General features: G+C 37.4%; 1 protein-coding gene across 4 annotated transcripts in view; it reads left to right on the top strand.

Annotated features, from left to right (window-relative positions):
* The window catches only part of SCAPER (S-phase cyclin A associated protein in the ER), a 587291-nt gene that overhangs the window by 447246 nt on the left and 121946 nt on the right, over positions 1–18099 (top strand). For all 4 annotated transcript variants that reach the window (XM_030930958.1, XM_030930961.1, XM_030930960.1 and 1 more), the window contains one exon: positions 14339–14462. In XM_030930958.1, coding sequence (XP_030786818.1) covers positions 14339–14462 — 124 coding nt within the window. The remainder of the gene's footprint in view (positions 1–14338; positions 14463–18099) is intronic.

Raw genomic sequence — 18099 nt, 5'->3', positions numbered from 1 at the left:
ATGCAAGCCCTCCCTCCTCCCCACTCCCCCCTCCCCATGATAGGCCCCAGTGCGTGATGTTCCCCTTCCCGAGTCCAAGTGATCTCATTGTTCAGTTCCCACCTATGAGTGAGAACATGCGGTGTTTGGTTTTCTGTTCTTGTGATAGTTTGCTAAGAATGATGGTTTCCAGCTGCATCCATGTCCCTACAAAGGACGCAAACTCATCCTTTTTTATGGCTGCATAGTATTCCATGGTGTATATGTGCCACATTTTCTTAATCCAGTCTGTCACAGATGGACATTTGGGTTGATTCCAAGTCTTTGCTATTGTGAATAGTGCCGCAATAAACATACGTGTACATGTGTCTTTGTAGTAGAATAATTTATAATCCTTTGGGTATATACCCAGTAGTGGGATGGCTGGGTCATATGGTACATCTAGTTCTAGATCCTTGAGGAATTGCCATACTGTTTTCCATAATGGTTGAACTAGTTTACAATCCCACCAACAGTGTAAAAGTGTTCCTATTTCTCCACATCCTCTCCAACACCTGTTGTTTCCTGACTTCTTAATGATTGCCATTCTAACTGGTGTGAGATGGTATCTCATTGTGGTTTTGATTTGCATTTCTCTGATGGCGAGTGATGATGAGCATTTTTTCATGTGTCTGTTGGCTGTATGAATATCTTCTTTTGAGAAATGTCTGTTCATATCCTTTCCCCACTTTTTGATGGGGTTGTTTGTTTTTTTCTCGTATATTTGTTTGAGTTCTTTGTAGATTCTGGATATTAGCCCTTTGTCAGATGAGTAGGTTGCAAAAATTTTCTCCCATTCTGTAGGTTGCCTGTTCACTCTGATGGTAGTTTCTTTTGCTGTGCAAAAGCTCTTTAGTTTAATGAGATCCCATTTGTCAATTTTTGCTTTTGCTGCCGTTGCTTTTGGTGTTTTAGACATGAAGTCCTTGCCCATGCCTATGTCCTGAATGGTACTACCTAGATTTTCTTCTAGGGTTTTTATGGTATTAGGTCTAACATTTAAGTCTCTAATCCATCTTGAATTAATCTTCGTATAAGGGGTAAGGAAAGGATCCAGTTTCAGCTTTCTACTTATGGCTAGCCAATTTTCCCAGCACCATTTATTAAATAGGGAATCCTTTCCCCATTTCTTGTTTCTCTCAGGTTTGTCAAAGATCAGATGGCTGTAGATGTGTGGTATTATTTCTGAGGACTCTGTTCTGTTCCATTGATCTATATCTCTGTTTTGGTACCAGTACCATGCTGTTTTGGTGACTGTAGCCTTGTAGTATAGTTTGAAGTCAGGTAGCGTGACGCCTCCAGCTTTGTCCTTTTGACTTAGGATTGTCTTGGCAATGCGGGCCCTTTTTTGGTTCCATATGAACTTTAAAGTAGTTTTTTCCAATTCTGTGAAGAAACTCATTGGTAGCTTGATGGGGATGGCATTGAATCTATAAATAACCTTGGGGAGTATGGCCATTTTCACGATATTGATTCTTCCTATCCATGAGCATGGTATGTTCTTCCATTTGTTTGTGTCCTCTTTTATTTCGCTGAGCAGTGGTTTGTAGTTCTCCTTGAAGAGGTCCTTTACATCCCTTGTAAGCTGGATTCCTAGGTATTTTATTCTCTTTGAAGCAATTGTGAATGGAAGTTCATTCCTGATTTGGCTCTCTGCTTGTCTGTTACTGGTGTATAAGAATGCTTGTGATTTTTGCACATTAATTTTGTATCCTGAGACTTTGCTGAAGTTGCTTATCAGCTTAAGGAGATTTTGGGCTGAGACGATGGGGTTTTCTAAATATACAATCATGTCATCAGAGCAGTGTTTTTTACTTGTAATGAATTCCAGCTTATCAATTTGTTCTTTCATGGAGTGTGTTTTTGATATTGTATATGAAAACTCATTACCAAACTCAGGATCATTTTTAGTTTCTCCTTTGTATTCTCCAGAATTGTTATGGTTTTATGATTTACATTTAGATATATAATCCATCTTGAATTAATTTTTGTGAAAAATATAAAATCATCTAGATTTTTTTTTTTTTTGAATGTGAGTGTCCAGTTGTTCCAGCACCATTTGTTGAAATGACTGTTCTTTGTTTGGTTGCCTTTGCTCCTTTATCAAAGGTCAGTTGACTGTATTTGCTTCTAATTCTGGTCTCCCTTACTCTGTTCCGTTGATCTGTTTGTCAAATTTTTTCACCAATACCACATTCTCTTGATTAGTGTAACTTTATCATAAGACTAGTAGCCACGTAGAGTCAGTCTTCCAACTTTATCCTTCTCATTTAATATTATGTTGGCTATTTTGGATCTTTTGCCTCTCCATATAAACTTTAAAATCAGTTTATCAGTATCAATGGATAACTAGCTTTGATTTTGATTGAGACTGCATTGACCAAGTCAGGAAGAACTGATATCTTAACATTATTGAGTCTTCCTACCCATGAATATGGAATATCTTTCCACTTATTTAGATCTTTAATTTCTTCCATCAGAGTTTTATAGTTTTCCCTCATCTAGAATAGTGAGGGGTATATACATATTTGTTAGATTTATACTTGAATATTTCTCTTTGTTTTGGTGCTAATTTAAATGATACCATGTTTTTAATTGCAGATTCCAGTTTGTCATTGCTAATATGTAGAATAGCAGTTGACTTTTATCAAGGTGTGACCTACAGCTTTGCTTTAATTGCTTATTCATTCCAGGAGGCTTTTTGTCAAATCTTTGGAACTTTCTACATAGACCATCATATCATCTTCAAACAAGTAAAGTTTTACTTCTTCCTTCCCAATCTGTGTATCTTTTATTTCCTTTTCTTACTGTACATAGGAGTGGTGACAGAGGACATACTTAACCTTGTCCCCAATCTTGGGGGGAAAGATCTGATTTTTCATCATTAAATATGACGTTAGCTATAGTTTCTTATAGATGCTCTTTAATAATTCATGAGTTTTTAGTGATATTTAAAATAAAACTAAAAACTAACTTGTCACTTTCTAAGCATGACAGGGAACCCAGTATGTTGATAACTGAAAAAATAAAAGGAAAATCTCACAAACATTTATGTGGAACTATACCACTAGGCAATCAAATATATGAAGGGAATTTCTCCTTATAAATTATTTCATCTAACAAATTGAAACAAAATAATAGAATTTGAATATCACAGTTTTGTACCCCTTGAAGAATGAACCCTTGATGAATTCATGACTCTAGGTACTGATGATCAGTGACTGCTACCCTGAAAAAAAAGAGTGACATTCAGATATTATGTGCCTCCTGATTAAAGAGCTCCACCACCTATAGTCTTGCCAAAAGAGGTCAAACCTGAGTCTGATCAAGCCTCCGGATCCAACTTCCAATTATCTGGAAATGCTGAAGAAAAAGAAATGTTGAACTTCACCATGTATATGCAGGCAGCAAAATTGTAAGGAAAATAGAGGAATGGGGGGAACTTCACAGATTAAAAGAGATGTAAAAGACATATCCAGACATATTTTTAAAAGACTTTGTTAAAAGTACGTAAGACTAACCATGGATGCACAGTGCTGGAGATATACACTTAGGTGATAAAAGCATAATAAAATGCAAGGAAGTGATCACTGTAAATGTCAGAATTGCAGCTACTTTGCAGGGAAGGAGAGGCTATAATTGGAATGAGAAAAAGTATGTCTGGGGCTTCTTAGTAGCAAAATTCTGGACCTGAGTGGTGATTTCAAGGATGTTCTCCTTATAACAATTAACTAAGCTATACTTTTGTGTTATTTTCTGTATCTGTGTTTTATTTCATTAAAAATGTTTTTTAACAACATCAAAAAAAGATTATATATGCATATATGCAGCATATATGAGGTCAGGACAGGTATCTAATTTTTTTCATTGTTGCCTGTTACACTTAGCATAGCGCCTAGACATAAATAGGTGCCCAATTAACAGTAGTTAAATGAACAGTCATAAAATCCCATCGTAATTCAGCTTTTACACAGAATCAGTAGATTATGTCTTCTCTCAAAACCGCTTACAGTCAAAAGCTTAATACAATAGCTTTTGTAAGTTTTAATCTTGCCTTCCAGCATATTTATAAAGCAATTTAGCCACAATCTAATCTTCAAAGTTCTAAAATAATTTTCCTTCTTTATAAATACACTTCAAAACTTTTAGATACTTCACAGTTCTCTCTGTTGGGTCCAAATTTTATTCTCGATAGCTACAAAAATGAGAATAAACCAGACGGGCTGAGAATAAGTGTTCATGATCAAATGAGCATTAAAAAGTAGAATAGTGGGCCGGACGCGGTGGCTCATGCCTGTAATCCCAGCACTTTGGGAGGCCGAGGCAGGTGGATCACGAGGTCAGGAGATCTAGACCGTCCTGGCTAACATGGTGAAACCCCGTCTCTACTAAAAATACAAAAAAGCCAGGCGTAGTGGCGGGCATCTGTAGTCCCAGCTACTTGGGAGGCTGAGGCAGGAGAATGGCATGAACTCGGGAGACGGAGCTTGTAGTGAGCCGAGATTGCACCACTGCACTCCAGCCTGGGTGACAGAGCGAGACTGCGTCTGAAAGAAAAAAAAAAAAAAAAAAACATAGTGGAGAATGTGGTTAATTAATGTATTAAGATATTCCACAGTTGCACATTCTTGTATGTTTGAAACAATGAAGACAGTTATCCCTTCATTAGACATCTGTGTGCTCAGCCAGACTCTGTGCTGCACAGTATGAGGACAGAATGAATGAGACAAGGATCTTGCCTAGAAGCAACTTAGGCTGGTTATGTAACAGAATATAATTTTCAGTGGTTTGACCCAAGTCTCAGTTTCAGCCTCTAGAATTGGCATGTGCTTTTAGGTGGGCCACTCCTGGAGGGCCAGGCCTAGATTACACATCTCATTCTGTGAATGGGGCACTGACTTAGGTCCGCTTAAGGCCTTAGACTTCTAAGCACAGTTAGATCTCCCTGGTTTCACACAATTGTTTTTAATAATATCTAAAGAAACTAATTTGGAGCTTTATAAAGACAAAGCATAATTTGAGAATGACTAAAGGCATATAAACTGTATGCTATTTATTAAATCCTTAGTGCAAACCAAAGATATTCAGTAAATTACATATGCATTTGGGCTCTGGTGTTAACATTTGTCTCTCCCTTTCCTAAGGAATTGGAAAACTCCAGGTCTGGGTGTTGTGGTTCGATCTAGAGAGTTCTCATCAAACTAATACTATATCCACTGCTAATCATCTTCTTTGTTTTGCAAGGATCTGTCCTTTTACATTTATCCGCATCAGGCCAATTCCGTTTTTACTTGAGGGCAAAACAATAATTGATAAAAACACCAAGTTTCTCTTTGCAGCCATATTTATGTGATCCTAGTACTTACTATCCCTACTTGGCACAGAATTTTACTGTGCCAGAACTTAAAGCCATTCTCTCTCCCCCATGTAGATTTTGTGAAATTGTTGTTTAAAAATGGTTGCTCTCTTGACACAGGTGTATGACAATGGATTTTGGTGAACAGTGGTTTTCTTTCTTTTTTTTTTTTTCAAGTCTTAACCACTGCAAACTGCACAAGGATGTAAACTATGTACTTTCTAAGTTATATTATAAAACCTTCCTACATGGCAATCACCTGGAGCTTTTCCGTTTAACTATTTTATAATGTCTTAGGTGTGTGCTACACTTGTATTCTATTACTGTCCTTTTTCTATATGTCCTGCACTTATTGTCAAAAGACCCAATTTTATGATGCTTTTCCTATCCTCTGTTTTTTTTTTTTCCCCCAGAGGAAACATTTTCAGTGAAAAGACTTACACAAAAATTCACTCACATATTCATGATTTTTTGGAGCAGAAAGCCTTTATCTCAAACCCCCCAACCACAGTGTACTTTTGACAGGATGGACAATAAGATTTTAATGTCTTCTCAAAAGATACTTTGAAAATCTGGTGCTTTCTGTTTGATGTTAAAAAGTGCTTCTGGTCATTTGAGTTTAAAATTACAGGGAAAGCTGCTTGGGTAGACCACCCAGGCTGGGTTCAAAGGAGTGATCTTTCTAAGACAGGTACTCCTCAAATAGAGGTTGTCTTTCAAACAAGTTTTACTGAAAGGACAAGTATTTCCTGACCCTGAGTTTTTCAGTTCCCTCCTCCTTTATTCTCCTCATCAGAAAGTGGTTTCTTTGTGAAAGTTTCTCGGGAGGGTTTTGTGAGCATAAGATTATGTAGATATACTTTCCACGCTTTACCAATAAATGACTTTTCTATATGATGTAAAGCACAGAGGGCATTAGGACATTAGTCCCATACCATGTGTTGTTTGTTTATGCCTCATGATCACCCACAAAAGATTTGAAACAAGTAGTAGGAATTCCATTGAATAAAACAAACAAAAAAAATTAAAAATAGAGTTTATATAAATATAGTTCATACCCAAAGGGAAAAAATAGGATAAACTATACAGTTGTAATGTTCCACGTGTTATTCTTAATACCTCAAAATATTTTTAAAGCCTTTAGAGATCTGCAATTTTATATATTAAATCTACCATAAAGCTACAATACACAAACAATGTGAAATAGACACAAAGATAGATAGTTATCGATTAGAGTCTGATAAAGATGGCATTTCAAACCAGTGGAGAAAGGAGGGTTTATTTAATACCTCTTCATGGGAAAAATAAATTTAGGCTCCTGTCTCACACAACACACCAAAATAAATTCTAAATGAATCAGCAGTGAATTAGAAAACCATAAAATTACCATACACAGTGATAATTCAAGGAAAATAAATACAAATGAATAATTTAGAAGGTGATACAAATGAATAATTACCTCATCTCATAGTGAGAGTGAGAAATAATTTTGAAAGCACAAAAGGAAAAGCAGGAAAAAGAAAACCACAAAAATTGTTAGACTACATAGAATTATTTAGTCTCAGTATATTTTTAAAAACTTTAAAATAGCATAAGCAAAATGGAAGACAAAAGTTAAGCTGGAAAAAATATTAACAATATGTATTAACCATTTGCCATATTTATAATGAGATAATCTTAATAAATTATTTTTAAAAGATAAAAACCTCCTCCCCAAATTTTAAAATAGCAAACTAGAACAATTAACAAAAAGATAATGATAAATAGCAACTTTATTTTAAAGAAAAATAATAAAGTAAATGTCTTTTTCCCTTATCCCCAAATCAAGTTTATATTGTGAATTCAAAGGCAAAGTTCATAAAAGCACCAGAAGTAAATTTAAAAGAGTATTTTTATAATATTCAAGTAGAATGGCCTTTCTGACAGAAATCTCAGATGTCCTAACGGAAAAGTTTGGCAGATTGTATCAAATAAAAATGTAAAAATTACTTATGACAAAAAAAACTAAAAAACAAAATTGATAGCAATAAACTGGAAAAGTTATTTTTAAAATATGACCAAAAGGGTTAACATCTATATTATCAGTAAAGAGCCTTATAAATAAATAAGGAAAACACACCCCAATAGAAAATGGGTAGAAGGCACACCGTGATAATGCAAGAAAATGTAATAGACACGGCAAATAAACACTGGGAAAAATCTCTAATGATACTGATAATAAAATAAAAGTAACCTTTAAAATACCAGTTTTATTTAGCTGTAAAATTGGTAAATATTTGTTTTAATGATATTATTTAACGTTGGTAAAAGCATGGAAAAAATCTTTTTCTGGGGGTATAAAGTGATTAAAATTTTTTTCTGGGGGGGCAGTTTAAATTTGATAATATCTATCAAAAGGCTTCATTTTCATATTCTTTGACTCAAATTATCATTATTGGAAATTTGTCCTAGGTAAGCAGGCACAGTGGTACAGAATGATTTGTTCAGCAGCTGTTGTAAACAAGGGTTGTGCTGTTAACCTGCACAGCATCTCAGCCATTGTCCTATATTTACAGAATTCCCAAGCATGTAAGATGGCTCTCCTGCTATAGAACCTGAGAGTGCCAAGTATTTGCTTCCCAGGCTTTACTGTGTCTAAGATACAGGAATGTGACCAAGGTTTTACAATCCACCATACTCACACTAGACTTTCACTCTGAAGGCAATGAAGTAAAGAAGCAAAGACATCTCAAACTGTGTTCTTTGGAGAGTTTGAGGCAGCTATATCTAGTGTTCAAAGTCACAATGTTAGTTCAGTCTGTCTCATGGTGCCCAGTGGTTTTTTTTTTTTTCAGCAGACCAGTTTGGTGTTGTGTTCTTTGGATATTAGTTGTGGAAGTATAACTTCAACACCTAAGTTTTCCAGATTCTTTTATATACACAAGTAGCCTGTCAATTGATTTCCTTTCTATTTAAATCAACCTGAGCTTCCCCCCACCAACACCATGGCTTAAAACTAAGAATTCTAACTGTATTAAAACAACTTTATTTGTAACATTGAAAATTTGACAGAATAGTAAGAGATTAATTGAAGTAAATTTTTATATCCACAGGATGAGACACTATTTAGCTTTTAAAGACCGTGCTATATTTCTCAGTTTAAGTATTAATCCAAGAAGGAACTTATTATAAGACATTAAGTACTTAGAAAATTCTTGGAAGGCTAGGTGTGTTGGTTAATACCTATAATCCCAACACTTTGGGAGGCCTAGGTGGAAGGAAGGATCACTTGAGGCCAGGAGGTCAAGACCAGCCTGGGCAACATAGTGAGACCCTGTCTCTACAAAAAAAAAAAAAGGAAAAATTAGCTGGGTGTCGTGGTGTGCACCTATAGACCCAGCTACTCTGGAGGCTGAGGTGGGAGCATCACTTGAGCCTAGGAGTTTGAGGCTGCAGTGAGCTATGATCGTGCCACTGCACTCCAGCCTAGGTGACAGAACAACACCCTGTCCAAAAAAAGAAAAAAGAAAGAGAGAGAGAGAGAAAGAAAATTGTTGTCAGACTTCTAGATTGACTCCTAAAACAATACCAAACAAATTCACAAGGGTGCTGCTCCTTCTGAGGCCAACACAAGTTAGGGAGGAAATGTGTGGCTAATGCCACACAAACAACTATCTCTTACACCCAAGAAACCACAGAATGTGTACCCGAAGCTACAGATGAGAAATTAGTACAACTTATCCCACTGATTTTTGATGCCCAGGAAGCTGGAAAATGGACCTCAGAATGCTGCTGCAGGAAAGCCTCATATTCCAAACTTTGCTAATAACAGCCAAGAGCCACAGGAAGATATCTTTGACTCACATTCAACCTCCAAATCTTGTAGCATACTGTTTGTGTAGGGGAGAATAAAAGGCTTTCATATGCACAGATTGTCTCTGGAAGGATATGTAAACCAGTAACCATGATGATTTCTAAGATGAGGCTGGGAGACATGAGTAAGAGGGAGAAGCTTTTCATAGTGCACTCTTTTTATTTTGGCTTAATTGTACTGTGGTCATCATCACCTATTCAAAAAGTTTGCAAATTAAATTTTACTTGCATCTTAGCTCAGTAGTTTTCAGTGTATCTCAAGGGAACACACCCCCAGGCCTCCAAGGAAGCTTTCAAGGGTCTTTGAAAGGGGAGAGCAGGGAAGGTCCCTAGGTCCCCAGCTTCTGCTTCAGCCAGAGCAACTCTTAATTTTATCTGTTCTTTGGTTCAAGCTTCTGAGTAAGATTTTGTTTGAAGAAAGCATTTCCCTGCTCTTCTTAAAAATTAAAAGCTGCAGGGCGTGGTGGCTTACGCCTGTAATCCCAGCATTTTGGGAGGTCAAGGCAGGTTGATCACCTGAGGTCAGGAGTTCAAGACCAGCCTGGCCAACATGGCAATAAAAACAAAAATTAGCTGGGTGTGGTGGCATATGCCTGTAATCCCAGTTACTCAGGAGATTGAGACAGGAGAATCGTTTGAACCCAAGAGGCAGAGGTTGCAGTGGGCAGATGTTGCAGTGAGCCGGGATCACGCCACTGCACTCCAGCCTGGGCAACAGAGCAAGACTCTGCCTTAAAAAAAAATTAAAAGCTAGTGTTATAGACGAATATTAAATATCATGGAGAGCTGTTCATTATTACATATTAATTAAGAAATGGGAAAATGGGATAAAAATATAAATGTAAATTTATTTATAAGAATAAATAAATTCTTTTAAATTTATTTTAAGAAAATAAATTTTCTTAAAATTTATTAAGAAAGACTAGAAGTACAAATACCAAATTTTCTCTTGATAGTATTTTACTATTTCTTTGTGGTTCTCTTTCCCAAATTTATGACAATTATTTTTAAAACTATTTTTATCAGCATAACTACACATTATTTTTAAATTAAATGGAAAAATAGTCTTGAAAATTTAGACATGTTACCAAATAAATGAAGTGGTGCTGGTTGACATCTGTGAAGAATTTGCTAGATAGAACCTCCAACTGATATGTCATAAATGTGTTAGATGTGGGTCAAGGTTTTTTTTTTTCATTACTCAGGGAAATTCGGTGAGGCTGGAAACAGGTGAATCTCCTCCTGGCTTGCATCAACTTAGTCCTTTCAGCATTTATGTCAGCATACCATGAAAAAAATTTGGGAAGCGCTGTGCTTTACTAACCTGGAAATAAGCATCTGTAGCATGCTCTAATTTGATTCTATATATTAACATATTATTTATACCTTATTCATTAAGAATAAGATTAATAACCCAAATAATAGACTAATAGCCCTGAAAAGGGCTACCATTTATTAAGTACTTAATCATGTACTAGGTACTGTCCTAAGTACTTTACATCTGTTATCTCAGTTAATTCCCACGGCAGCCATGCAAAGTTTAGATATTCCAGTTTTATAGGTGAAAAAATGGATGCTATTATGTGAAATTAGTAACTAACTTGCTAAAATCTTGAATGGTAGAAGTAGGATTCTAACTAGTATCTTACTCCAGTGTCTGTAGTCTTAACCAGTATATTCTACTGTCCCCTTTTTTCAGGAACCTATCCATTATGTGAAGCAGTATACAGCTGTATCAGACAGATGATCACAAGTATAACAAGGGCTCTCTTCACCATCTCTCTCCCACTAGAGCATCAGCTCCATAAGGACAGAGAACTTGCCTGTCTTATCCACCCAGCACAATACCTGGAACATCATAGGAAGTTAGATATTTGTTGAATGAATGAGTAACTCAGGCTGCACATCAAAATTGCCCATAAAGGTTTTGAAACATTCAGATGTCAGGAGCCTACCCCATCTCCCAGCTAGTATCACCAAGGGAAGAATTCAGGCAAGCATGTATTTTTAAAGATTTACAGGTACCAGGCATGGTGGCTCATGCCTGTAATCTCAACACTTTGGGAGGCTGAGGTGGGTGGATCACATGAGGCCAGGAATTCAAGACCAGCCTGGCCAACAAGAGGAAACCTGTCTCTACTAAAAATATAAAATTGGATGGGTGTGGTGGCACACGCCTGTAATCCCAGCTCCTTGGGAGGCTGAGATGTGAGAATAGCTTGAACCCAGGAGTCAGAGGTTGCAGTGAGCCAAGATTGTTCTACCTCACTCCAGCCTGGGTGACAGAGAGAGAACCTGCCTCAAAAACTAATAAAAATAAAATAAAATAAAATAAAACTACAGGTGATCCTAATGCCTAGTCAAGATACAGAACCCCTGTCCTAGAGCAGTGGTTCTCTAACTTGAATATGCAGCGGAATTACCTGCGGAACTTGTTAAAATCCCCCAGAGCTTCCATTTACTAGGTCTGGGGTAGAGCTTGAGAATTTGTATTTATTCAAGTTCCCAATACTGCTGTTCTGTGAATCACATGTTTAAGAACTGTCCTAGAGACTGGGTTGTAGGGAACTAAGTCAATACATTTTTACCTAGAACTTAAGCAGGAGATTTATTTAGTCAGACAGACCAAAATAAACATTGGTCACTCAAGCAATGCAGATTTTAGTCACAGTATTCAAAACATCCAGGAATCTGTCGTGCCCATTGAGCTTGTTGCTCTAAAAGTTTCTTTGAACACTTACATATTATTTTTTTTTCCAAGCAAAACTATATCCAGCTTTATTAAAGTTACTTTCCATAAACAATCAGGGTATTTCAGGCAGGACATGGGCAGATAATCATTAACGGTGTACAACAACTTTCAAACTCCCTTCTTCAATGGACTACCAAAATCAAAAAGCCACTATAAAACCCCATAAGATCTTCATCTGATGCTCTGAACGGAAGGTTAGAGTGAGGGTTGACATTTCACATTTAGCAGGTTGTTTAACAGCTTTTCATGAACTGACCCTGACTTCCAGGAAATGAAATAAAAATGGCAGAATTTATCTGAAAATATGAAAATCCACAGTGTAGAAGTGGAAACTCTACTCTTTTGGGGTGCTCCATCTCAGTGGCACCACTGTAAAGTCTAATTGCCTGACACACTGGTAACCAATTACTGGAGGGTCAGGGCCCAACAGAGTTTGAGTTTAAGGGAGTTAAGTCTGTGTTGAAGATGACGAGGGAGAAGAGGACATAACAACCAATTTGTATTTTCACACCACAAGGGATTTGTGCCAAGGTGGCTACATATCTGAGAGTCACGGAATCCCTCCTCCTGGGAGTCAAGAGGAAGTCTCTCAAAATGGGTAGGGAAAGGTGTTTTCCCCACATCAATCCAGCATCAGAGACATTCTATTAGTAACCTATGACCCTTTCCCACAATACAACAGTAAAGTGTTCTGTGTGCTAACAACATAGCTTTAAAAAAGTAAAACAAGGCCGGGCATGGTGGCTCACTTTAAGAGACTGAGGCAGGTGGATCACCTGAGGTTAGGAGCTTGAGACCAGCCTGGCCAACATGGTGAAATCCCGTCTCTACTAAAAATACAAAAATTAGCTGGGCATGGTGACAGGTGCCTGTAATCCCAGCTACTGGGGAAGCTGAGGCAGGAGTAAAAAAAAGTTAAACAAATTTTGCATTTTTATAAAACTTGATAAAAATAGTATTTCAAACTATACAGTCACCAGAAATACACAGTCGCCAAAAATGCACATGCTTCACTTGGCATCTCCAGCACCTTCAGCTTCCTCTGCCTGGTCTGTTTTGGCATCTCCATTTTCTGCAAGGTTATTCCCCTCCCTGCCAGTGTCAGCATTTTCTTTTTTCCCTTTGGGTACCTCCTCTCTCTCCTTTGCGGGGTCCTTTTTAGGGTTGGGCTCTGGCTTTGGAGGAGCAGGTTAAGCAAACAACCTTGCGGATTTTCTCTGGCTTGTTCTTCACCTTGACTCTGTCTCCTTTAGCATCCCCTTCAGCTTTTTCTTGGGCATGGCAGTGACGTGGCAGGACATAGGCCATGGATGCAGGAATGCAGCAGCAGGCAGACTTTGGTTGGGCTGGGGTTGTTCTTGCCCCTTCTTCACATTGCTAGGCTCTGGGTGCTTTATAGTTTTTTCCAGCATATTTTTAACCTCCTAGAGAAAAACATTTCTTTGATCAGTTTGACCTTAAACTGTTTGGGCCCACACAGGCCAGTTTTTATGCTCTGGGAAAGATGTCCTCAGCTGCTCAGGCACTCATCCATGTTCCGCCTCCAAGCAGTGTGGTGTCCACTCCCTAGAACTCTGGGGTCTTATCTTACACAGAGAGCCTCTGGTTTCTCCTTATGGGTGCTCTCTTCTTCCATGATCTTCCTTGTCCTGGACCATGAGATCTGGCAACACAAACTTTGATAGAGCCCTTTTCCTTTTTTTTTTTTCTGGGTATTATTTGAAGAAGCAAAAGTTCCTGGATGACATCTAGTCTTTTTTTTTTTTTTTTTTTTGAGGCGGAGTCTCGCTCTGTCGCCCGGACTGGAGTGCAGTGGCCAGATCTCAGCTCACTGCAAGCTCCGCCTCCCGGGTTTACGCCATTCTCCTGCCTCAGCCTCCCGAGTAGCTGGGACTACAGGCGCCCGCCACCTCGCCCAGCTAGTTTTTGTATTTTTAGTAGAGACGGGGTTTCACCGTGTTAGCCAGGATGGTCTCGATCTCCTGACCTTGTGATCCGCCCGCCTCGGCCTCCCAAAGTGCTGGGATTACAGGCTTGAGCCACCGTGCCCGGCCGACATCTAGTCTTAAAGAGTATTCAGAAACTGTCATAGACTAGTAAATATGTTTCCATTATCTGCAACTGCAGCTAATAGAAATTAGTAAGAGTTATTAGGTACCAATGAACACTGGGCTTTGGGTGAAAATTATAAGCTTTTATATCTAGCTGATGGGCCTTGTACCTAATAGTATTTGGCTTGGTTTTTTAGAGTGATTTCCATCTCATGCCTGTTGCTTTTGTACCATTCATTTTATGTATTTTTAATTGTTTAAAGAAGAGCTGCTCGGGTTTTATAAGTGGTGTTTTTCTCCTTCTTTTAGGTCTCTCTGCAATGCAATCAATGTTTACAACCTCACCTGCAATAACTGTTCAGAAAACTGCACTGATGTTCTGTTTAGTAACAAGATTACCTTCTTAATGGACCTCCTGATACACCAGTTGACGGTATGTAATATTATTGCTTTGAGTTAGAAGCAGTTGATGTTTGAGAAATAGTCCCTGTGGAGAAAACTAAAAGAATTCAACTTATTTACTCTCCAGATGGGGGGGAAAAAAAAAGAAGAAAGTGAAGATGACTGTGAGAATAGAGACTGGCAGACAAACTTAATAATTTGAAATTTTTACATTGAATTCTTTTAATTTCCAATATTTAATGGATAATAGACTTATAACACTTGCTAAGGTTACGGATTTACATAGTTAGACTGGGTCTTTGGAATCAGTTGGATGCAAAGCCAAACCTCTAAAGCCACAGGAATGAGTACTGTAGAAAGGAAGAATGTTAGGAAAGCCTCAAAACCTCTCTTGTCAGGTTAAGTTAAAAGGGTCAGTTTAAGAGGACTTTTTGATGGATATTTAGATTATTTTAGAAAAGAAAACTCCTCTGTTAGAAAGGGGAAAACTTGTTATATTGTTGAAATGGGAACAAGCAGCCAATTGTCACCTTAAATTTTACTTCAGTTCACAGATGTTGAAAGAGGTAAGCTCAGTATAACAGCCAAAGGTTTAAGTATGTCAACTGGAGTCGCCAGGAGTTTCCTGGTGAAGTTTCTAAGCCCCTGAGGTATCAGCACAAAATAGCTCTCAAGCTGCAAGTTTATAACAGAAGAGACTTATTTTTCAGAACCGATTTACTTTTACTCAGCACACAGCTCTAATAACTCTTCCTTAGGAAAACTACAAGCTTTTGCCTCTTATCTGGTTCATTCCTATGCATTTTGCAGTCCTTAACCAAGGCTTAATGTTACCTTCTTCATGAAATCTTCCCCAGCTTGACTCTTCCCCCAAATTCAGGTTAAGTATACTTCTTATGTGATCTTAGGTATTACATCTCTGATAGAATTGATCACATTGAACTGCATCTAACTATTTTCTTGTCAGTTTCCCCCACTAGCCATAAAATCGATGAGGACAGGAAGTAAGTTATCGCTATCTCCAAGATTCTAACATAGGACCTGGCACTTAGTAGATTCAGTAGATCATTGTCTGTATGTATGGGTGAATAAATGAATTTTGATACATCGCAAGCTGAAAATCAGAAATGGAATTATGAAACCTTTACAGTCAGACATATTGACATTGAAAGGGAATAGCAATAAGGGAAAGCAACAAAAATACAGATCTGGAACTGTTGCACAATACAGTTGCACAATAAAAAAATGGATTTTTATAGTGATGATAGTGAGTCATCAAAGGCTACATTATATATGATTTTGTCAAAAAATAAGGCATTAAAATATGAGTAAGATATTTTAGCAAAAAAAAAAATCTATCAGAAATGTTTGAAAGGCAGCACAAGGAGAAAAGATAATGTTTGTTGTATGGCCTTATATCCCAGGCATTTTAATATATTTGCTTCATTTGATTTTGAAAACAGCTTCTTAAAGTCAGTATTACTATTCCATTTCACAGATGAGGAAACTTGAGTCCCAGAGAGGTTGACTTGCCCAAGGCTACATAGATACTAAGTCAGAAAGCCAAGAATCAGACCTAGGTGTGTCAAACCCAAGTTGGGGGCATTCTGCACAATAACTGACTAATGTTTTTCAAATACGTCAATATCATGAAAGACAAGGAAAAAGTGAGGAACTGTCACAGAATTGAGGAGAGTAACGAGACATAACAATTAAATGTAATGTATGATCCTGCACCACAAAAAGGACATCAATGGGAAAACTTGGAAATTCAAGTAAGATCTATAGAATAGTCTGTTTTATTGGCTCAATGTTAGTTTCCTCCTTTCAATTATTATACTATGTTTTTGTAAGATGTTAACAGTAAGGGACACTGGGTTAAAGGAATGCTCTATTTTTACAACATATTTGTTTACTTAAAATTACTTCAAAACAAGAATAAAAAAAAAAACTTCATGCTCTCCTATCATTTTATACTGCATCATCTGGAAGAATTTACTCCATGAAGCTTATTCTATGTTGGTGGTGGAAGAAGAGACATTACTTTGAAGAGAACAAGTAATGAAAGAGAATGGCGTTTGAAATGCGAGGGAATGAACAAGAAGACTGAAAGAATCTTGGTTCTGCATATATATAGATGTCATGTGTCATAATATAGATGACATATTGTCTTAGTCTGGGCTGCTATTACAAAATACCATAGACTGAGTGGCTTATAAACAACAGAATTTTATTTCTCACATTCTGTAGTCTGGAAGTTCAAGATCAAGGTACCACCATAGTCAGGTTATGGTGAGGGCCCTCTTCCAGATTTCAAACTGCTGACTTGTCACTTTATCCCCAGATGGTGAAAAGAGTGCAAGCTAATTCTCTGGCCTCTTTTTATAAGGGCACTAATCCCATTCATGAGAATTCCATCCTTATGACCAAATTACCTCCCACAGGCCCTGTCTCCAGGTATCATCACATTAAGCATTATATTTCATCATGTGAATTTGGGAGGGACACAGCATTCAGACCCTAGTACATACAGTAAATGATATGATGGCAGCCTGTGTAGAATACTCTGGGAGCACAGAGAAAGATATTCAGTGATCCTCCCTGGAACATCACGAAAGAGGGACGTTTAAGTTAGTTCGCAGCTCCTCATAATAGCTATCATTTATTAAGTACCAACCGTGGGCCTGGAGCTGGTAAGTACCTTGATCATTTTCTTCTTCTTTGAAAGCCCTAGTTCCCTTTGAATAATAAAGCCCTAGTTCCCTTTGAATAACTTTCATTGTAACCCAAGGTTTCTTCACCTCAGAAAAGCTTTTAATCTCTCAATGGATTTGACCACATTCTATGTTTATTCTGCCCATCAATTTTGCTCAGTTTGGAACTGGGATCCTGGGACATTAGTTTGCCAAACACATTTTATCCTTTTTTTCCTTATACATGGCACTTTCTGAGTTTTTTCGTTCCTTTTGGGCTCTTTATTTTATCGCCGTCGATTCTTACTGTTGCTATGACTGGGTTTGTGGCATTGAGTAAAGCAGGATGTGTTTCCTGGTTTGGGGTGGTTGGTGATGGTGATTGATTATGTTTCTGAAAATCACTTGAGTGTATTTTCATTTTTCTTGCTAACCAGTTTTAATTTACATGTAACTGAAATATGGACCACTGACTTGTTAGTATCCTTTAAATAAGGGATGAAAAAATAGTGATCAATACATTTTCCAACAAAAATAGAAAAAAGCATAAAAGAAGCTAATTAATTGTGATCTGGTGTTATTTATAAGACAACTGATTATCATCAGCTACTTCAGTCTTTCTGGTTGTTTCACAAACCCAGATGGTTTAGGAGACGTTTTTCTTCTAGCCACTTGGAGTTTGTTTTGGCACTCTTGTATTTCATTTTAATTACTATTTCCAAAACATTGTACAGATGCCTGGGTTATAGAGGTGAATTGGACACAGTTCCATCACTCTAGAAGCCCACAGTTAAGGAAGAAAGAAATTGCATATGCAAGTATTAATGACTATAAGAAGCTGTGAGAAGTTCTATAATGTTATCAGAGCTACAAAGTAGCTCAGACAACCTAGTAGAGTACCTAGCACATAATAGGTGTTTGTTCAGTATTTGATGAATGAATGATACATTCTAACTTGGGGGAATTGGGAAGATT

Source organism: Rhinopithecus roxellana, chromosome 5 (assembly GCF_007565055.1).
Source record: "Rhinopithecus roxellana isolate Shanxi Qingling chromosome 5, ASM756505v1, whole genome shotgun sequence".
Lineage (NCBI taxonomy): Eukaryota > Metazoa > Chordata > Mammalia > Primates > Cercopithecidae > Rhinopithecus > Rhinopithecus roxellana.
This window is presented reverse-complemented; position numbering and strand designations above follow the sequence as displayed.